General features: G+C 35.1%; 2 protein-coding genes across 8 annotated transcripts; both read right to left on the bottom strand.

Moving 5' to 3' along the window:
• Positions 1-1,100: 1,100 nt before the first annotated feature.
• LOC125224510 (B3 domain-containing protein At2g36080-like) lies at positions 1,101-3,508 on the bottom strand. 3 transcript variants are annotated; one of them, XM_048127919.2, is made up of 3 exons: positions 2,842-3,503; positions 2,583-2,761; positions 1,101-1,646 (listed from the first exon to the last, which is right to left on the bottom strand). In XM_048127919.2, exons 1-3 carry the CDS (start codon positions 3,368-3,370, stop codon positions 1,626-1,628), a joined length of 729 nt encoding a protein of 242 aa, XP_047983876.2. In that variant the 5' UTR covers positions 3,371-3,503; the 3' UTR covers positions 1,101-1,625. The 3 variants fall into 3 exon arrangements, with proteins under 3 accessions (XP_047983876.2, XP_047983877.2, XP_088919020.1); XM_048127920.2 differs by having other exon boundaries at positions 1,101-1,643; XM_089062894.1 differs by lacking the exon at positions 1,101-1,646 and having other exon boundaries at positions 2,441-2,761; positions 2,842-3,508.
• An 8,126-nt stretch (positions 3,509-11,634) lies between these two features.
• On the bottom strand, positions 11,635-14,748 carry LOC125217870 (UPF0496 protein At3g19330-like). Of its 5 annotated transcripts, none has more exons than XM_048119436.2 (4): positions 14,638-14,748; positions 13,545-13,708; positions 12,416-13,473; positions 11,635-12,094 (listed from the first exon to the last, which is right to left on the bottom strand). In XM_048119436.2, exons 2-3 carry the CDS (start codon positions 13,630-13,632, stop codon positions 12,431-12,433), a joined length of 1,131 nt encoding a protein of 376 aa, XP_047975393.1. In that variant the 5' UTR covers positions 13,633-13,708; positions 14,638-14,748; the 3' UTR covers positions 11,635-12,094; positions 12,416-12,430. The 5 variants fall into 5 exon arrangements, with proteins under 5 accessions (XP_047975393.1, XP_088921715.1, XP_047975394.1 ...); XM_089065589.1 differs by lacking the exon at positions 11,635-12,094 and adding an exon at positions 13,790-13,925 and having other exon boundaries at positions 12,125-13,473; positions 14,638-14,725; XM_048119437.2 differs by lacking the exons at positions 11,635-12,094; positions 14,638-14,748 and adding exons at positions 13,790-13,925; positions 14,021-14,608 and having other exon boundaries at positions 12,125-13,473.
• Between the last annotated feature and the right edge of the window lie 7,613 nt (positions 14,749-22,361).

Raw genomic sequence — 22,361 nt, 5'->3', positions numbered from 1 at the left:
TTCTCCATGTCCATGTGGCTCGTCTTGTTTATCTTATCAATGGTGTATGGTCCATCCAGACCCAGTCTCCAACTAGGGGAGGCTGCTGAAATAAGTCACCTCTCTTTTAGATGGCACTGGTCCATGCAGTCTCCAATTAGTGGAGTCTTTATCTTTGTTATGCATTTGCCGATCTCTTTTTCTATTGGCTGAATATTCCGTGAGTTAGGGTTAAGGGGACCATACTGTACTAACAGTACTTTGACTTCAAATCATGGAGAATTATGCTATTCCTATCATGTGTTTTAAACCACTCTCCCAACTCGGTTAAAATGACACATTTTTTAGTCGATACAAAATTTTAAGAGTTGTTGGTTAATGTGTTTAATTGAAAAGAAAAAAAATATGTGTAAGTATTAAATAGAGAGAGAAAAGAGGATTGAATATTTTTAATTGGAGGATAAAAAGTGATTGAGTGAATTAGTTAGAGAGAGAAAATTATATATTCTTTCTAAAAGTAGAAATATAACATCTTATTAGGACAAATTAAAAAGAAAAATGTATAATCGTGGAAGGAGGGAGTATCTTTCAAAGGCGCCACTACTTGGGTTGTTGATTTCAAAGGCCAATTCTGAAAATAGGAAACTCGAGATTATTGGATGAACAAAGGCAGTTTTGTAGTAGTTTTTACTAGGCGTTTATTGATAGGAGCTAGGACAAATATTGGGATGAACAGTAATGCTGAAGATGGCAATCCTTGTTTACTTATATGTTCTGGGTCCATAGAATAATAACACTCACATTTTGACCAAGTATTCCACCACATTTAGATCTCCTCGCTATCATCATTTTAAAATTTAACCTATGTTTAATAGTGCTGTGCTGCCATTCGATTAATATGACTCATCATCAGTAATTATTTATCTAGAAATAAGTTGCGAGATTATTTTTGTTGAAGACAGTGACTATTATAATTTATTATCAATAAATATCTATCTATAAATTGTTTAACTCAATCTCATAAACTAAATATAATACTTACTTTACATATATAATAATGTTTTAAAATGAACAAACTCTGCAAGCTGGAGTTGTCTTTGGGTCGTGATGAATCATAGGAATTAATGGCAAAAGATTGTAGTTCTACCATTCTGTTTTAGTCTAATGTAAATAATTATAGACATGCATGCTGAGAAAAATACAGAAATTTCCAAAAACAAAGGTATCAAGTTATGGCAGAGGGCAAAAAATGTCAATTCCCTCCCCATGTTTGCAACCTACATGGCCATATCCATCCACTTCTAAGTTATGATGAAAAATCCCCAGCCAGAATCACTAAATTCCCACATGATCTGCTCCAATCTTCACTTCCTTGATTGCAAAATGCAAATGCATGCCCCTTTTCTCTATATATATTTACTTTAAGAGTGTGTGTGGGAGTGGACCCCCTCCAATTCCAATTCCAATTCCAATTTCTCATCTCTAGTCTCTTTCCATCTTTTCTTTCTCAATTTTGAGTTTTCGATTTGCACCTCGGAGTTTTCAGACCACTTTTCTAACATACCCAGAAAATCTGGGATGTTGATCTTTTTTTTTTCTTTTCCAATTTCCAAATATTGATGAGGCGACGTCACATCATGGAGATCTTATCCTTGCCGATATACCTGCTGAATCCATAAAGGTATCATTATTACCATAGATTTCTATTTAATATAGTACTCCAGCTAGCTATGACATGATAGTCTTTTGATGATAAGCATGCAACGCCTCTATTCAACCCCATACCTGTGGTGGACCACACACAAATTATACTATATGCACTTGAATTCATGCCAAATATCTCACTCCACGTCAAAAATGTTAGTGAATGTCAAGTCGTTATTATCATTGTCATGTGTAATTAACACAAGAATTATTCTCCATAAATTAAATTCAAGAAAACCCCTGACTCAAACTAAAAATGATATCCTACGTGTCACACTTTTAACTAGTTAGAAATTTCAAAAAGACCAAGAAAAAAAGTTATATGTTGGCTTTATCTATTCATTCCATATTATATTAATTATAATGATACACGGAACCTAATTTTAATAATGTTGAAATATAGGTGAAAGTAGACAAGTTGTGAAATATTTAAGGTCCATAAAAGTGGCAGATCTGTTGACTCGAATAATATATGTATTGGGTTTTCTTTTCTCAAAGTATGAGCCTAATTTCCACCATTTCTTAGGGTGGACCACAGACCTAACACGCTGCAACATTTTCCACACAATTGATGTGATAATACAAAACTATCTTGAAACATATAAATGCATTCCCATTTAGTTTCCCCTTTTTACACGATTCCTCGATTATTCATATCATATGTATTCGAACTAAGCCAAACGATATGTACATAATAAGTTAGGCCCACTGTATTCTCTTTTTATAGATTAATTAAATGCTTATTTATGGGATGAAATAGTGCAGAAGCCTATCTGAATTAGGAGTAATTAAAAAAGTAATCTAGGCTAGGCAGATGGGAAATGAGAGGCTGTTCCAGTAGAGGAAACAGCAAAATCAAGGTGGGAAATTGGAGCATTGACATAAGATATTTGGGTTACCATGTGATTATGATTTGAATAATAATAGGGAGATTGTTGACCCTGGCTCGACCCAATCGACCCAATCCCTTGTGATGAGACTGATTCCTCCTGAGTTTGGCACTCCAAGTTCACTCCGAACAGCCTCAGCGTCTTGGAATTCCCATTCGATGTCTGCTGCTTCTCGTGAAATCCACCACCTGTGTTCATTCATTATCATTTCACGGATGCCTAACTTGAATCTCAAATGGTGAAATTAGAGAATGATGAAGAAGCACACCTTGATGAGATTGGAAATGGAGAGAATTAGTGTGTTGCTGGATTGGAGCAGGATAAATGATCCTTAAGCCAGGGGCGGGCGGCTGAGAATCGGAGGTCCTCCGGCGCCAGCCGATGAAGAAGCGGCCGGTGTCGAGGCGGTGGCGGGCGAAGACGACGACGTCGCCGGCGTGGAGGCGCTTGTCCTTGACGAAGCGGCTCCAGCCCTTGGTGAGGACGTAGCTCTGGCTGCTGTTCCAGTAGGAGTAGCGAAACCGCCACGATTTGCCCAATTCGTCCTCGAAGCCCAGCAGCAAGCCGCTCTCGGCGCCGCTGCTGAGGGGGAAGTGCTTCTCCGCGTGCTGCTTCGGTATGACCAGCCGGTTCAGCTTCCCGACGTCGCTCGGCGTCAGCGGCTTCTCGAACAGCCGCTCCGATTCGTCGTCGCCATGGTTGATGGAGGGTTTTGGAGGTGGTGAAATTGAATCAGGCATTGTGCAGTGTGGCCACCAATGGGGTTGCAGCTCTGCAGACAACTGGTTCATTGACATTTTTATTACAAGGAACACAGACTAGTACTATATAATGATAATGATAATGATACTCTCTCTCACAAGCGTGCTACTAATACCTTGTTTTGTTGTGATGTGGAAAAATGTGGAAGATGGTTTGTAGAATTTGTATAGTAATTTGTAAATGTTGGGGCGGTGGGGTGGTGGTGGGGGGTTTAAGGTTGTTGAGGGTTGCGTGGGTGAATGCAAAAATCAATCATTAAAATCAGTGCAATACAGTGTGTAACTTTACAAGCCAACACGGAAATTATGTCATCAGGCCCTGCACAATCTACCCAAACAACTCACTTTATGTTACTTACTCATATTCCTATTTAAAATACTACTCCCTCCGTCATACAAAAGAAGTCACACTTGTAGAAAGGCACGAGATTTTAAGAGGTTTTATTTTGTGTGTTAAATGAAGAGAGAAAATATTATTTTTATATTTATGTGAGAGAAATTTTTTTTTATAAATAGAAATGTGACATCTTTTATGGAACAAACTAAAAAGAAAAATGTGACATTTTTATAGGAAGGAGGGAGTAAATTAATATCCACAATTCTACGTTAAATTATTGCTATTTTTAATCCATAGAGCAGCGGCTACTATTCAATCTTAGAGACACTTGCCATGTTACTGTGTTACCAGATCCACTGGTGGCCCCCACCGAGGTCCAAACCTTCCTACTTAGGTAATTACTCTCTGTATTCTATTCCTTTTGTATTTTCGAATTACTGATCGTGACCAAGTAAGGATAAAATAATGTTTTCACTTTGTTTACTGTTCATGCATCAGTGAGTGAGTGCATCAATTTGTAAATAAAATTTAATACTATGCATTTTATACAGATCAAACACGACCTGGTCGAGAATTGGAATACTATATAGTACTACAAGTCTGTGTTACTCGATTATTGGAACCATTAAATACCGTGTAACAATAATTATAGAAACTAATTTTCTGCACATTTGGAATTAATATATGGAACTACCTAAGTTGTAGTAGAATTTAACGCCTAGTCCTTTTTAGTCGGAAGTGCATTCTACGATACGACATCTTAGAAAAAATTAAATTTGACCATGTGACCATGTCCAATTTTAAAGTACTTTTTTTTTTTTAATTACTACTCCAGTATTTTCTTACTCAAGCAAGGTTATTATCAAAACCTAAATTACTAAGTTAGTTTGAATTAAGTATTGCTATTTTCAACTCAATTTTACGAAAGAATACCATGATGAACGAATAATTAAATTCTGATCCAGCGTTAAATAATTATGTAACGTATACATGTGCTTATTAATAAAATTATAAAACTTCTAAAATGTTTATCGAGTATATGTGTAACATTTAGAGAAACGCGTATATATCGTATGTATTTATGTGTGCTTTCAAATAAATATAGACACCCACTCCCATGACCTACAAAGTCGACACTTGATATAATTCGAAAAAGGGTTATGGTCGCCCAAATTTTGAGATAGGTCGTGGTGGGGGACCTAGATTTGTCGATACTACTTCAATTTAAATTTATTTACACCATCTATCACTTATTCCTTACACTAGTTTTAAATTGAGATATTTGTTTTCTTTTACTAGTATTATATATATATGGTCATACTTAAATAGATGCCTTAGTTCCCATTGTTTCCCTCGAAAGATGCACCTCAATCTTAATCTAAAATTTTGTTATTGATACTAATTCAACTTTTTTACTAATTCACACTCAAATGGTCACACCTACTTAAACACATCAACATATTACCTAAGTACTAGTTAATTAAAAAGATAATGTTGTCAATGCATGTTATAGTTCCTTTTTACGTTAAATGATACTCCTATTACGTGTTAGATATTTCTCCATAAGTACCAATGCCCATTTATAATTTCAATATTATTTCGGATTTTATTTTCTCCTAATTCCAGTGATTGCTTTATTTAGCAATAAACAAAAAGTTAAATTAGTGACACCTTTCCTAATTTAATCAGAGATAGATAATAATAAAAAAAACTAATAGTATGTCGACAAAAATATAAATATTTACAAAACGAGAATCCGTTATTAGAAGAAGAGATAAGGTGAATGTATATACTACTATTTTTTATTACTACTATACTATTTATGTGTTCGTGTTTAAATTATGTCCTCACAATGTCAAATTTTAATTTCCATGAGCCCCATATTTCTCTGTCACTTTGATTAACTACACGCACTCTCATCTCTGTCTGTCCCCATTTAGTATTTATTTTGTGGTTTTATCAGTTTCATTCGATACATCCAGCTATTATGTTGTGTCCAAGTACAAGCTTATATTTCAAATAGTGGTAATAATTTATTCTCAAATCTATTTGTAATGACGTTATACGTAATGCCAGTTAGTGCCTAGTGGTGTTTACTATTCTGATTCGTTTAGGAGTTTTCAGGGTTTTTAAAAATTAATATGATGAATAGTACTTCCTCCATTTCATTCTTCCATTTCATGTTAATGGATTATGGATGCATTTCATTTTTTTTTACTCATTTTGGAAAAGATAATACTCCCTCCATTTCAAGTTATTTGAGTCGTATTCCATTTTGAGTTGTCCGAAGTTACTTGAGTCATTTCTTTTTTTGGCTAAAAACAAAACATCTAATCACACATATATACTTTATTCTTTCTTTTACTTTACTCTCTCTTCTCTCTATTACTCCTTCCGTCCGCCATTAAGAGTCTCATTCATGGACGGCACGAGTTTTAAGAAATGTTAAGAAAAGTGGGTGGAAAAAAGTTAGTGGAATAGAGGTCTCACTTGTATATATTAGTTTTAAATAAAATGTGAGTGGAATGAGCTAATGGAAGGTAGGACTCTATTATCATTTATGGTAAAAGTGAACCGGGACTCTTATTCGCGGACGGACTAAAATGCAAAAACGGGACTCTTATTCGCGGACGGAGGGAGTACTTTATTCTCTCCTCTACTTTATTTAACTCACAAAAAATAACTTTCTTAAAGCTCGTGCTAAAAAAGAAACGCTTCAAGTAACGTGACACGGAGGGAGTACTCCGTAAATAGTTCAACTGAAAATAATTAACATCCGTATTAATTTATATACTCTTAGTAACCGTGGCGTGTGTGATGTGTGTCACTTAATGTGAGCTTATAGAAATGATCGCTTCTATTTTTTTAAAAAAAATTGTTATTCTGTATATTAAAATTGCTTATAAATGTGTGATTACATAATAAAAAAAGCAAGCGTATGCATATTAACATATCTGATACCAGATCATATAGATTAAATATTCTTCGCCTGCCGCACATTAGTATCTGTTAATTTTGAATCATTAAATAAGATACTATACGTGAAATTACGAGGACCAAGTTTTTGAAACCAATTATTTGATGTTTCACAATAATTAATTGTTAGGTCATGACATTATTAATTTAGAGAATCATGATTCAGGCAGTAACAGTCAACAGTGCAATGTACTAACAAACATTGGTTACAGAAAAAAATATATGTAGTCGGGACCAAGAACAATGTACGTAATCCAAAGGCTGATTTGCATCCCCACTTTTTAATGTATAAAAGTAGGATATTTTTATTAATAATTCCATAATTAATTGCAGGGAACATTAGAGTCATGGTATAAATATTTTTTATTTAAGGTGCCACTAATTTCGGGATTCATAACGGAAATGATATTCAGTGTCAACGATTAATTGATACTCCATATGTAGAGTCTTGGTGTTTCGCACAATGCCTTTTGGGGTTGTTAAAAGATTCACTATTTTAATTTTAGGTCACTCTTATAACTTACACACGTCAATACGTCATAATATCTTTATTCTAACAATTCTTGTCCTATTATTGTAATTTACACATATCGTATTATATGTGACAAACTCTTATAAACTAAATCTTATAGTATAATAAGACGGAATAAGGAAATATGTTGGTTGGGTGACGATTAAATAAGTTATGCTTATGATGATACGATACTATTCAACTTGACACGACACAATAGCGATCGAATCCTAATATTACACGATTAAAACTTGATATTCTGCTATCACACAATTAAACACATGATATAACACGATTAATACTTTATCACGATTTAAATCTAAATAGTAAAATAAAAATATAATAATTTTTTCAATAATAATATTAAATGGGTTATTTCTAACACAAACTCAATCCGAAATTATCAGGTTCTTACTAGGTAGGTTATTTGAAAATATACTCCCCTCGTCCGTGAAATGTTGTACGCTTTTGCCATTTCTGTCCGTTCACGAAATGTTGTTCACTTTGTTTTTTTTTCTATATTTGGTAAATGGAACCACTTTCTGTTAACTTATTACACTCACATTTTATTATAAAACTAATATATAAACGTGAAACCCACGTTCAACTAACTTTTTCCACTCACTTTTCTTCATATTTCTTAAAATCCGCATCGAATCAAATATGAACAACATTTCACTGACAGAAGGAGTAATATCTTTTTTTAATAATAAAATTGTCAGCCCTACTAGTACACTCCTATATATATTCTTATATTATTAGTTAACCTACATTATTAAATAATAATACCAATAAATTGTTGTTTAAAATTGGTTTCACGATAATTAGACAACGAAAAGTGTTGGTTAATATCCCTCCGTCCCCAAGGAGTATTAACTTTGGGTTCAGCACGAGTTTTAATGCATTATTGGTAAAGTAAGAGAGAGATACGTAGAAAAAGTTTTTTTAAGTATGGTTAGTGGAGAATGGGTCTCACCTCAATAGAAAGAAGAGAATTTCCAAAATTGGAATGTTCATATTCTTTGTAGATGGACGAAAAAGAAAATAGTGCATACTCTTCGTGGATGGAGGGAGTTCTTTCTTATAGTAGTGTACTAAATAACACTAACTTCGTTCATACAGTAGGACATTAGATAAAAAGGAAGGACTGTCTTCATTTCTGATAACCATATTTCATTTTTATCCACATAATTAACTAACATTATGTGCACACTTAAAAAACATGAATATATTAAATAGATAACCACATGATCAGACAGTTGTTATTATAAATATCATTAGTACTATTTCAGTATTTCTCACAATTTTCTTTCTTCCCTAATGCCTTAGCTAAAAAATTTCTCCGGATTAAATTTATTTATTTATTTTTTGTGTTGTCTAGAGTCGCTTAAATTAGTTGCGTAGATGATTTTGTGACTAAATATCATATTGTGTTTTTTTTTACAACCATACCAGCGTGAAAATTGTAGGAGAACTTATTGTTTAATTTGGACTTCAAAATAGAAAAAAGAAAAAAGAAAACAAAGTGTGCATAAATCACAGGTCAACTATATACTAGTATGAGAGACACGTGGTGCCTAACATTATTAGAAATTTTGCGCCGACAATTTAAGCAATATAAGAAATTATAAATCATTTTCACACTAGAAAAGTTGACGTGTCACCTTTTCCCTACTTCCATTGATACTATATGCTAAAATATGGAGTAGTATATTTGACTGGAGAAACATATTTGTAACTTGTTTGTTAATGTTTTCTTGCATAAATATGAAAGGGCTTCCTCTTTCTGCCTTTTAATACTCTAAAATTATATGGAAAGATATTAAAGGATGATGTGGAAGTTTCTTTCCCGCAAAACGCAAGTATGGGTTAGGTTTAGACGAATTCAATAATTTATATGTTGCGATGAGATGCGACAAGAATTTGTGGTGTATCATACTTTAAGGTGTAGTGTTAGTAATGATTCAAAATCTAGAAAAAGTTGTGTCATCTGATTAGAATAAATATATTAATTAATACTATAGAAGATACTATGCTATGAGCATATCTATATCAATATAAATGAATTTTTGTAAACTTGACAAAATGCAAAATTATACTAGTACTACCAATAAAATTAACTTTCTTCTATATATAATAAGTTTCCCTCTCTAATGATAATGATCTTCAGTCATTTTGTTTCTTTTATCTCCCAATTTATTACTCATATTTTGCATTTAGTATATCTTGTTACTTAACAACCACTTTTTTTTCCAAAGTTTATGTTTGTTTCCCCTTTTAGGATTATTTTAAGTACTATTACTATAAGTCATATGTGTAATAGCGGTGTTTGTCGATAGGAACCGATGAAAGACATGTCAATTTATCTCTGTAATGTCACAAATAATCAATTCAAATACATTTAATTTGGCCACAATCTAACATGAAGCTGTATAATATATATAAAGGTTTCCTTTGACTCAATTGTTGATCACATTTAACTAAATTATTTGACGAAAAGAATACTCCCACTCCATAATTTCTTAGCAATAACTTGATTTAAATTTCGGAACACTTTCTAAATTAAGCTACCCAAGTAGCATAGAGCCCTTTCGGAATATCTAATTTTGTGACATCAACCTTGACTTTATAGGACTTAACATCCTTGCAGTTCTAATTGTAATTAACTACTTGAATCACTAATAACAAATGGAAGGAAGAGAGGGGCCCACATTAGGAAAACGGAATCTCCTTTTTATCATCATAAAATAAATCATACTTATATGTTTAAAAAATTACACGTTGGTCCAAATGGATGTAGAAGAAGCCACGTCTCAACCCCAATTAATTAGTAATTTATTAATTATTGAATGAGGCTGCAAATGGATCCATTTATTTGATCAGAATCAGATGTACTCTCAATTAGGGCCCACTGGATCTAATCAACAGTTGTCCCCACTTTTAATTTCGTTTTATCACATTAAATTCCTCACCTCGCACCAATGGTTCAGATATTTTTTTAATAAATGGGGATTTCTTGTCATTTTCCATCCTGTTTTTGATTGTATGTATTTTGGAGACATCTTTAATTCTTTAGCTTACATTCGCCCACTACTTCCCGTGTCAAAATTTAATTGAATTGTTTTAAATGATTATCCCAATTTTTTTGGCATCAACGCCTATCTCCGAATTAAATCTACAATTAGTAACTACTCCTATAGTAATGACAGAAAATTGTTTAATTGTATAATTTAATACTGGTTTCGACAGATAGAAACATGCTCTTTTTTTTATAGAAAAATTAGCAATGCGTTGAAATTGAAAGAGTTCGGTGTGATTAATTGAAGTGTTGAAGACAAATTTAGACAAAGTAGCTATACAATCTAAAGAGGATTCCTACTCCATTGCATTGCACCTTCCTTTGCTTTTCTGCCATCTTATCTATTAGATCTTGATTTGTCCTATCTTTTTGTGTCGATTAAGCTTCGGTACTTGTGCAAGTCTTGGGCAAACAATTCCATAAATCAAACGAAGATCCACGTCATTTGGTATCACCACTCATTTGTTCTTGTTGTTATAAGTGATAGGCCCAACTGTCTTTTGTTTTCCTTGTTTATCCTGTGTTTGTTTTGTGATCGGATTCATCAATTGTTGTTTGATGTAGCCGAAATTTGTTATGCTTGATCTCTGATGTACGTTGATGTGATTAGTTAATTGTTCGTTTAAAAATATGTGACCTGTTTATGGTATATCAGAGAAGAATCCTTAGACCATCTCCAATCACACTCAAATCTCATTTTTGCTCTAGAAAACTTCACCAATCATATTGCAAACTCAAACTCAGTTTTGCATTTTTTTTCCAAAACAACACAAATATGAATGTGCACTGTAGCTACTGCAAAAATCTATGAGACAATAAAAAATGGTGTCAAATTTGAGTTTAGTATAAATAATTGAAGTAAAATTATTTTTTGATGTAACATACACTTAAAAAAATGAGCTTGTGTTTGATACATGGTTGGAGATGTTTTTTAGTTGGGAAATGTGAGTGTGGGAAATATTTACTCATACTCTATACTTGTTATTGGAGTCCCTTTCAGAATTTCATCCAATATGGATACTGGAAATGCCTTTACAAAATTCCTCAAGGTCATCAAAATTCAAAAAATTCTCACCATTTTTTTGTCTCCTACTTAATCTACTTTTTATCTCTATCAATCGTGATGTCAACATATGAGACTATTTTGGTGAACAAATGGAGTAGTACTATTATAATATGAGTAGATCAAATCACATACTAAGTATTGTGGGCTGACCAAAGAGTATACCTTTAAGACCAACCCAAAAAGCTCAAACCGAGCCCGCCTTCGATGCCTCTATATTGATTATAGAATGTTAGCAACAAGTGCGAGTAGATTCATACAGTATAAAAACTAGAGAATAGAGTTGGTAAATGCAAAATTAACCACAGAATTGACAACCACTGCCAACAATAGCTTTTGAAAAAGCACATCTTTATTTCAAATATTACTTTGAATGTTTCGTTCATATCGTCATCCTCCAGCAAAGTAAAAAGGCTCTGGTGAAGGATAATGAAAGTTGCCTAACAATTGTTACACTTAATTCTGTTCAATCACTCAGCTAATCATTCCGAAAAAAATTGCCATTAGAGGTTGTGGAAAAAGAGTAAAAACCTAAAAAATGTAGAACTCTGTGAGGGTAGATTAGTTACATGTATGTCTTGTTCCTGCAAATGTCGCTGGAGTAGCATCACTCAGCTTCATGCTTGAAGGAGGTAGAGCAATATATAGATCATGAGACTGAAGGCCGAACATAAAGGCACCTGGAGCAGATTCATCAGGCAAACCAGCCAAAGAGCTGGGGCGGGGTTAACAATCGACCAGTTATCTTCTAGTCGTGCATCTCTTGGAAGTTCTACAGCGACTACAGCATTTAACTGAACAAACATGCGTGTATGTATGTGATATAAGCCACGAGACATCACGTCAAAAGAAATAAAATTCACATTCCAAGAGTCTTACTAGTGTGACACCATATTAGACTTGTGATATATTTTCAAGACTTCTAACATAAATGTAGCAAATCATTCAACATGGAAAAGTTCTCTAATTCTAAATGACCAGTTCCCCATTCATTGATTCTCTTGATAATAGATGCACTATTTTTCACATGTTAAAATGTTTTTACTAATTAGTAGCAGCAAAAGAAAGAATCAAACTGAATACGTAAGAACTTCTGCAAGCTATATACACTTTACTTCATTTGGCCGTAATCAGGCAGGGTTTTGGTGCATTTGAATCTCTTGGAGCAGAAGCAATCGGGCCCGATTGATAGCAGCAAAACACAAGAACAAATGCTCCTCCAGATCCACAAGCTGTTGGACAAAATTAGGGCGGTTTCTGTGGAGCTGCTTCAGTATCTCTTGAATGCTATACTTGTCTCTTCCTCTCTCTAGCCCAAGATGAATAAGAAGTTTGTCGTTTTCAACTGCTGCACACAGACGGGCTACCAGGCGATCAATGGTGTCCAGATCGTTCCGAAGGACATAAGCACCCTTGGCAGCAGCATCAAGCTGAGCTAGATGGATATTTTCTTTCTTAGTCATATTTGAAGGGAGAATGGCATGGCATATGGGGCATGCGACAAGGGCAACGAGAGCATGAGTAGCTATAGCCACCGCTGACATAACCACACCCACAGTGGCAGCTATCAAGCAAATCGCAGATCCTCTTGAGCAGCGACGTATTAGGTGAAGTCTCGATTGTGACTTTTTGAGATGATGGTCAAGCTCTTCTCTGAGCTGGGTCAAGCGCTGACGCGTATTAGTGAAGCTGTGTGAGTCGGTGGATAGGAAGGGATTCTCAGCGCAGTCAAATTGGAGAAACGCGTTAAATGCTAAATCACACTGGGAAGGAGAGAGGGAATAGTAGTCAGAGTGGATATCTACTGGAAGTTCATCGAGAAGGTTATGCATAGGGGTGTAGAGGAGTCGAGTATTACGGATCCTCTGATAGAGGAGAAGGTATAGACGGGAGCTGTGCTCACTATGATCAAAGTAGGTTGCGGCAAGATGAGTAAGAGAGTTAGGCTTAATAAGTGAGAGTGCTTCCTGAAGACCCTCACGGCTTGGTCGAAGAATATGTTCCAACAGCTGAGGCTCCTCAAAGACATCCACACGTCCTACACTTTGGTCGAGAGGACCACTGTAGAATTTTCTTCGGATCTCACTATAAGAACTGGTTTGAACCGCTAGGTAGTATTCTCGAGAAAGGTTAACAGTTGGAGAGAGGTGGACACTTGATGTCGGCGTATTATCTGCAGAATATGCTGCATTAGTTTACATATTTATGGGCTGAAATAACAGTTCTCTTTCCTCAGAAGCTTACCTTGTGAAGCAGGGGCTGAATTACAACTGTTTGTTGATAAAGGAGGGGGAGGCTTCGGACAGGATGTCGATGTTTCTTGTCCTGTCATGTGGGATAACCAGCAAGGACCAAAACCATATCTACATAAACACAGACGTTTCGTAGTCCACAGGGGCACATGTGACCTGCATATTCTTGCAATGTCATAAAAAAAGAGACGAGAGAGCAACAGAACCCGATAAGTCGAGATCACTGCTTTGTAATACCTTACATTACAGCAAGTTATCTCCAGAAAGCAATTACAAATCCATTCTTTTCAATTTCAACAGCAAGCATTCATTTGTTGAAGCAACAAACATAAGCATGACTAGGAAAATGCATAGAGAAACTACATCTTCATTCCTAATCAATTCAAAACATCTTTGAATTAATCACAAGAAAACATCATACACTCCAATAACAAAACCTACAAATAATGAACCAAATAACAAACATACCATGTTTATGGAAGAGGAAAGATACAGACAAGATTCTAGGGCTCTCTTAAAGGGCTCCTCAAGGGCTTTTGAGGCACTAAAGAGAATGAACAATCTTGGGCAATCAAAAGTACTAATACGTCATGAAAAGTGCTGCCAACTAAAGACGGAATCTTTTACCGTTGAGGAAAATATCCAAATCCAGATGATTAATTGTATCAGAACTGAAGAACAAAATAAAGTTGAACAAAAATGCAAGCAACATAACAATTCTAGTAAGTAATAGTAACACATTAAAGAGCCGCACACGGATACTCTTTGTTAAAATTGCAAAATGTTATCAAGACCCAAATCCTTTTCAGGATTATAACAAATTTCTACACACATAACTATAAATTTCAAGAAAAATTAAATCTTTAGAACTACCCTAAAGCGTTATAACATAAAGGAAAAGCCAGCAAATGGAACAATCAGCTAAATTGCTGCTAAAACCACAATATATAGCCAAGAAAAAACAAGCAAAAAACGCTAATAACAAAAAAAAAATAAAAAAAGTTCATGCAAAACCCAAATAAGATACAAGAAAAAATCGCACTTCACCATTTACAATCGTGTGAGAAAAACACTAAATTACACACCTTTGGGAAAAATCGAAGCATTCAAGGTTGTGCGGTGACTGAACATTAAGGGAATTGAATTCCTGAACTCCTGAAGCTTGGAGTCGACGAGTTGTGTATACGCGTAAAATTAGTCTTATTTCTTAGGGAGAAATTTTGTAAGGCGGGCTTCGCCTAATTCCTTTATGGGCCACTAAATCGGGCTTTCAGAAGCCCAGTTAAGGATACATGAGCTCAATAACTAATTTCCATATATGTACGTCGGGCTGTGATCAACGTTGAACCCTTCTTAAAAATCGAACTAGAGATCAAATTAGAGTCCTCTATTTTCTTAATCTTGTGGTAAGGATAAATTTACAATTAATTTAATATTTTATTTAATAAAAACTTTTTTTTAATTTTTTTTATTTAATAAAAACTTGTTGGAGTAAATAATGAACTATATTAACTAAATAATGAACTAAATGAACATATGTTATACAATAATTTTGACATGTTATTGAAATACATTAATGATGCAACAAATTTTAGTGTTAAAACGTTAAACGGTAGTAATGAACTATATTCAATAAATAATGAACCAAATGAATGTTAGTAATGAAGTAAATATGACATTTTATTGAAATACTATATTAACTGTGTTAAACGTCAAGCAATAGTAATGAACTTATTACTTCATTCAGTCATACTATTACTTCATTCCATTAGTTTATTACTCCCTCCGCCCCGGCTAAGATGACACATTCCTTAGCCGACACGAGATTTTAGGAGTATTGGTTAAAATGTTTAATTGGAGAGAGAAAAAGTGGGTGTAAGTATTAAAGTAGAGAGATAAAAAAAGATGGATATTTTAATAGGAGTGAGAAAAAGTGGTTGAGTGTATTAATTGGAGAGAGAAAGGTTCCAAAAAAGGAAATGAGTCATCTTTGTTGGAACAAACTAAAAAGGAAAACGTGTCATCTTAAGTGGGACGGAGGGAGTACTTCATAATGTGTTATGACAAAATTATAACTTCATCAACATTGACAAACATCATAATAAAGCATAAATACTCCATTTTGAAAACACTTCACACAGTCTAGTCGCTTTAAATTTTGTAAAAAAGGTTCAAATTCAAAGTGGAATGAAGTAATAATCTATTGGAATGATGTAATTAATTATGGAATGAAGTAATAAATCTACTGGATGAAGTAATAAACTATAAATGTAATTTGACAAAAATACCATCGGTTGAAGTAATTTGGCTACCTAATGAATGCAAAAATTTTCACTACATCATCTCATCGCATCGCATCCGTTAAAAACTAGATCTAAGGGCCCTAATTTGATCTCTACTTCAGTCTTTAAGACTAAACTTGTGAATAACGGGACTCTATGTCCATCAGTCCATGTACAGACCAGATTCATGCATAAATCACATGATTCAACAGAAATGATCCCCTACTGTGTACAATAGGGGTTGTGCTTCAAAACATATTAGTTTGTGAATGAAACGCAGATAAGCTTTCTTTTATTTTATTTTTTTTTTCTTTTTCTTTTTATTAACTTGTGTGTGTAGAAATGGCAGCAGGTGCTGCGCATAGCAGATGATCTATTTCTCATGATTCAACTATACAGTTGAAATTTACCATTTTGTAGGTCAAACTGCCAGAAAATAAACTAGGAATCAGGAAGATAATGAAGATTAACGAATCCATTCATTATTGAATGCTAGCAGATTCTAAATTCGAATGATCAAGGCAACTATTTTGTGTGTTTTTTTCAGTTAAGATTCGGAAATTTAGTGATAAAATAATAAGTGTATTATATATTAAATTTAAAAGTTATTAAATCAATTAAAAAGGGTAACAATGTTAATTATTATAGTATTTATGGTAGTTAAAATTAATTAAGTAATACTCGCACAATATTAAATTCACATAATTTTTCTCGATTTAAATTATTTTTCTATGAAACTATATCCAATTAAAAATAATTTTTAAGAATTTAAATGAAATTCTAATTGCATCTATTCGGATGGTGATCGGATAATGAAATTGGATAAGTTTTATCTGAATTTTAGTAGTATATTTTAATAAGCACTTTAATATCATATTGATGTGTAATTTTTCGAACTTTACATTACTGAATTAATAACACACAAATATATCAAAAAGCTCTAAAATTACAACCTTTCTGCAAGAGTACAAATGTAGTTGTAGTAAAAGAGTGTCGAACCACAGTGAGGCGTATGATTATTTAACAAGGTTTGACAAGATTAATAAACTAAATTTAAAAAACTAAAGTACGAAAATAGAGAAACTCAAGAGATAAAGAACATTGCTCCTAACAACATTCGGATGAATTACTATTGTATTGATTCTATATTCAAGTTCATAAGCTATTGAGAACGATGTATCAATTTTACACTCTAAAAGTACTGAACATACTTAAAGAATTATAGTACTAGTGCTAGCTGAACACATAGCCAAAAGTACCTACTCATTAGACAATTATTCCCGCGGAAGCGCAGTAAATACTAGACTAACTTCTCAAAACCAACAAATATTATGGTTAGCTAAAACACTTAACACATAACATCTTCTCATCAAACTAAACTCTCACGGAAACGTAGTAAGTATCAATGAAGAATTTTTTACATAAATATTCACTTATGCATTTATCTCTGAACAAGGTAAAATTCATAAGTTTTTCATCTATGTTGTCATCCAAATTCCAAGTTAAAGAGACATTAGAAAGAGGCAAATAACATACTACATTAGATGCATCAAAACATAGCATATATAAAATGCAAACTATAGACGAAAACCAAAGCGAATGATTAAATATAGAATCTCTACAATCAATTCATTCTACTAGTGTTAGGAGCAATGAGAACAAACTAGCCACACATGCTAAAGAAGAAAAACCTTAAGATTAATGGTATTCTCCGATAGTCGATGATAGACGGTCTCCGAGATGATGAAGATTGGATGACGGATCCTCCTCCCTTCTTCTTCCTTCTTTTCTCTCTCTAGTTTCCCGTCCAAAAACCGTCTGGAATATATCAATCACCCCCAAAAACTGCCTCAAAACTATTTTAAAACGGAACTCAGCAGTTACTGCGTCATCGTACCCGGCCGCGTGAATTATTAGGCATGAAAGCCCGACTGGGTGGCTCATTTTGAGCATATTCTGGACTCGCGACGCAGACTGACCAGTCTGTCAAATTGGACAGTCTGTCAATGACCGTGTTCTTCATCCAAGCTTCATTCCATGTCTCGTTTCACCATCCATTTCGCTTCCTATATTATAAAACATATTTTTGCAAGCATCAAACCATACAAATCATGTAAAGTTATGGGAATAAAAATGTAACATGACAATATTATTGTGTTGATACACACGTGTAATTGTGTTGACAAACTCATAAAATTTCTATATTTAAATAGATGGATGATTCTACCCATTTGTTGATATTTTATGTGCTATAAATTAATATCCGATAGCTTTAATATTGTCCATTTATTTTAAGATCTATAAAATGCTATTTACACTTTAACATTACCCAAGACCTTAATGTAATATTCTCAGATTCTGCTTTTGTTTTAATCAACTCCTACATATATAAAGGTGATGTTAACGTGAAAATTCATATATAAAGGTGAGGTTACTGTAGAAACTCATTTTTCAGTTACCTATTTTCCACTTCTGTTGGCACATTTCATCAAATTTCACTTCAATAGTCTATTGACTCTATTCACACTACAGAACAGGACTTGTGTATAAGTAACACGTAACTACATATGTATGTTTGAATCATGTTCAAACGCAAATCTAACGTCCTTAAATTGCAAAAACGTATAAATCACACACTTGAACATTTACATGAACCACTAGTCTTATTCAGTCCTGACTATTCCTTCAGCTGAAAACGACTGCACATCTAATGAGTCCGAGCATGGCCATCTAGAGATGCCCAAGGTTTTCGGTTCCGGCGGTTAACCGCGAAACCGGAACCGCCGGTTCCGGTTCGGAACCGGAACCGTGACAATAATCTTGAACCGGAACCGTGATAATTTGAACCGCGGGCCGGTTCCGGTTCCAAATTTAATGAACCGAAACCGTCACCGAACCGCCGGTTCCGGACGGTTCCGAACCGCCGGTTAACCGGCGGTTTCACGGTTCCGGCGACGTTTTCGAGGCGGCCAGCTATCGGTAGGATGGTCGGCTTTTTCAGGCGGTTTTGCAGGCGGTTTTTTACCAAAACCGCCGGTTAACCGTGAAAACCGGCGGTTAACCGCCAAACCGGCGGTTTTCGGTTTTGGCGCGGAACACAAGGCTGACACGTTGCAGCTTCGATGGGATGTTTGAGTGCAGGTGGTCAGACGGTTTGTTGACCAAACCGGCGGTTTCGGGTGTAAAACCGGCGGTTAACCGGCGGTTCCGGCGGTTAACCGGCGGTTCCGGCGGTTTTTGACCGTTTTAATTTTTTTTTTTTTTTTTTTTTTTTAAATTCGAATTTTGAATTCAATTTCAGATTTCCCCCCAAATTTTTATCTATAAATACCCCCCTCTATCCTCACTTACATTTACCCCACTCTTGTGTTAATAAGAGTTTCTCTCTTCAATCTCCCAATTCTCTCTCTTTGTCTCCCATTTCTCATTGTGCTATTTGTGCTTTCATTTGAATTATTCAAGTGCTACTCTTATATTACGCATTGTTATACTTGATCTATAGTTCTATAAGTTGTCTTTCTCAATTGCTAAAACAAAAAAAAAATTATAAGTCCATATTTCTACTATAATTCCATAAACTATCAAGATGTCTTCATCCCGAGAAGGTCGTATTGATAAGGGAAAAGGAAAGTCCAAGAGGCCAAGTCGAAAATCCGTTATTGATGAGATTTCTCAAAGGAACATGGATATGTGGCAGGTTAATATTTATTATCTACTAATATTATTAATTATGAATTACATTACATTATTGTTCATAATGTTATTTGATACTTTCGCTACAAATATTATTTTGTAGAATCGAGAAGAGCAAGATATGGCCAATGCTATTGCTCTCTCCCGCTCTCAATCCCAAGGCGGACGTGGATATGGAGGCGATGCTTATGTTGGTAGTGGTAGTGGTGCTCCCGGTCCCGGTGCCTATTCTCAACAAATTCCAACCCCGGTGAATCTTGATGACGACGATGATGACGAGGAGGAAGAGGAAGAGGAGGAGGCGGAAGAGGAACAACAACAAGAAATGCCACCCCCACCCCCACCACCAAGGAGTCGTCGTGGTCGTGGTCGTGGTCGTGGACATCCTCCTCAGCCTCAACCTCCTAAACCAGTTGAAAGGACTTTAACCTCAGATATCATGGTCAAACATTTCAAGAAGGTACGAGATAGTACCGATCCGAACACTTTTAATGTGTATTGCAACTATTGTGAAAACGTATACACATTACGAAAGAGTGGAGGATATGGTACATTTACCCGTCACATGGAGAAAGCGCATCCGGTCGAGTTTGGTATCGCTCCAACCCAAACTCAACTCAACTTTCAACATGGAGGCGGGACCGGGAGTGGGACGGGTTCATCCCAAACATCAGGTATGTGTAGCAATACTCTTTTAAAATATGATCATAAAAATGCTCTTAATGTGATGTCTAGATTTGCTGTGATGAAACATTTTCCATTCAATGCTTTTGATAACGATGCTTTTGAGTCGAGTATGCGACAAGTTTATAATGCCGCTGCAAGAAAATTGAGTCGAACTTCTATGACTCGAGCTGTTGTTAGACAATGCATGGAAAAGAAGGTGCAATTAGGTACGTTTATTGTTAACTTGGGTCATAAAGTTTCGATTTGCTCTGATGTGTGGACTGATTGTTTTTGCAAAAATTCATATATGGGCATTACTGTGCATTTCGTTGATCATAGTTGGACTTTGAACAAACGTTTGATTGCATTTCGGGAATTTCCCGCACCACACACTGCACAAGCAATTGCTCAATTGATCATTCAAGTTTTGAATGAATTTCAATTGATCAATAAAATTTTTTCTGTTGGTTTTGATAATGCAAGTGCTAACACTGCTAGTATAGATGATCTCATCAGTGCATGTTCTCCTGTTATTGATGGCAAATATTTTCATGTGCGATGTATTGCTCATATTTTGAATTTGTGTGTTCAAGATGCGATCGATTTGTGGCAAAAGTATGTTGATCCTATTAGAACTGCTGTTAAATTGATTCATAACAAAGCTCCTATTGGTAGAGCTTGGAAGAAATATTGTCATAGCAAGCAGTGCAGGTACACCAATTTTCGTTTGGATGTTTCAACTCGTTGGAACTCGACGTACGATATGTTGGAGTCGACTTTGAACCACATTGAGTATTTATGTGATTTTTTTAGAACTTGCCCGCATGTTCCTTCTGATTTGCTTTTGATACCCTCTTGTTGGGACCACAGCATGGATTTGTTTCGATTATTCCAAGCTTTCAAAAATGCCACTGTTGAGTTATCCGGTGTTTATTATCCTACTTCTGTGCGTGTTTTGGAGCATTGCATGTATGTGGCAATTGGTTTTAAGACATGTGTGAAAAATACTCAATTCATTGAGTTGAAGGCTATTTTGTTTTATATGGTTGAAAAATGGTTGAAATATTTTGCGCGTATTCCAAATGTGTTCTTGATTGCAAAATGCTTGGATCCAAAGTGGAAGTTGCATGGTGTGCATAAAATTTTAGACATGTATTATGGTTGTTTGCACGATTTGGATTTTTCTCAACTTCGCGAAATGGGCTTGACAAGAGGAGAAAGCTTCGAACTAAATCTTCCGAATGTTGAAGAAATCAAACTAAGGTTAGATAGTGCGCTTCGTGCTCTCTTCGGGGAATATGAAATGCGATATAACACCATTCACCAGGTACGTGCTCCTCCTAGTCCTTCGACATTTGATTTTGGTGGCGGGAATTATAGCAATGTCATGATTGATCCCGATGTAGTATCACAATTGCAAGATCTATACGGTGCTACAACCAATAGGACTAGAGCTACTAGTGAGTTAGATATATATTTGGAATCGCGCTCTATTTTTCAAAATCCAGGTCCCCCTACTCAACAAATTGACGTCCTTGATTGGTGGGGAACACATGACAAAGAGTTTCCGATACTTTCGATAATGGCTAAGGAGATTTTCGCCGTTCCCGCTTCCACCGTCGCCGTGGAGCAAGCTTTTAGTGTCGGCGGTTGTGTCCTAGACGACAAAAGGAGCAATCTCTCCGCCAAAAACATGGAAGCCACTATGTTACTTGATGATTGGGCAAAGGCGGACATGAGAGCACAAGAGCCGGATTTCGACTTTCGTGTAGAGAGTGATGGTGAAGAGTTTTCCACCGATGACGAGGTCGGAAGCGAAGGCGCTCAACAATATCAATGACGGGGGGGCGGTGAACAGCGAGCACGGCCGGCCAAAAAGGTAAGCAAGGTAAGAGAACTACGTGGGCTTTGATTCCTCAATAAAATTGTGGATACGTAGGCAACTCAACTTAAATTTGAAAAGTTTAACTTTGAAAGTTTAAGTTGAGTTCAAGCCCTTTTCAATTTTTTCCTTTTTCCCCCCATTTCATGGTTTTTTTTATTTATGTTCCGACGACACTTGTAAATTATATCACATTGTTGTATTATTGTAATGTATTGACAATTGTATTATTGTAATGTATTGACAATTGTATTATTGTAATGTATTGTTGTTCGTTACAAGTTAC

This window comes from Salvia hispanica, chromosome 1 (assembly GCF_029641045.1).
Source record: "Salvia hispanica isolate PSC_SH4W2 chromosome 1, Shi_PSC_v1, whole genome shotgun sequence".
In the NCBI taxonomy this organism is placed as follows: Eukaryota; Viridiplantae; Streptophyta; class Magnoliopsida; order Lamiales; family Lamiaceae; genus Salvia; species Salvia hispanica.
The sequence above is the reverse complement of the archived record's forward strand: the minus strand, read 5'-3'. Positions and strand labels throughout refer to the sequence as shown.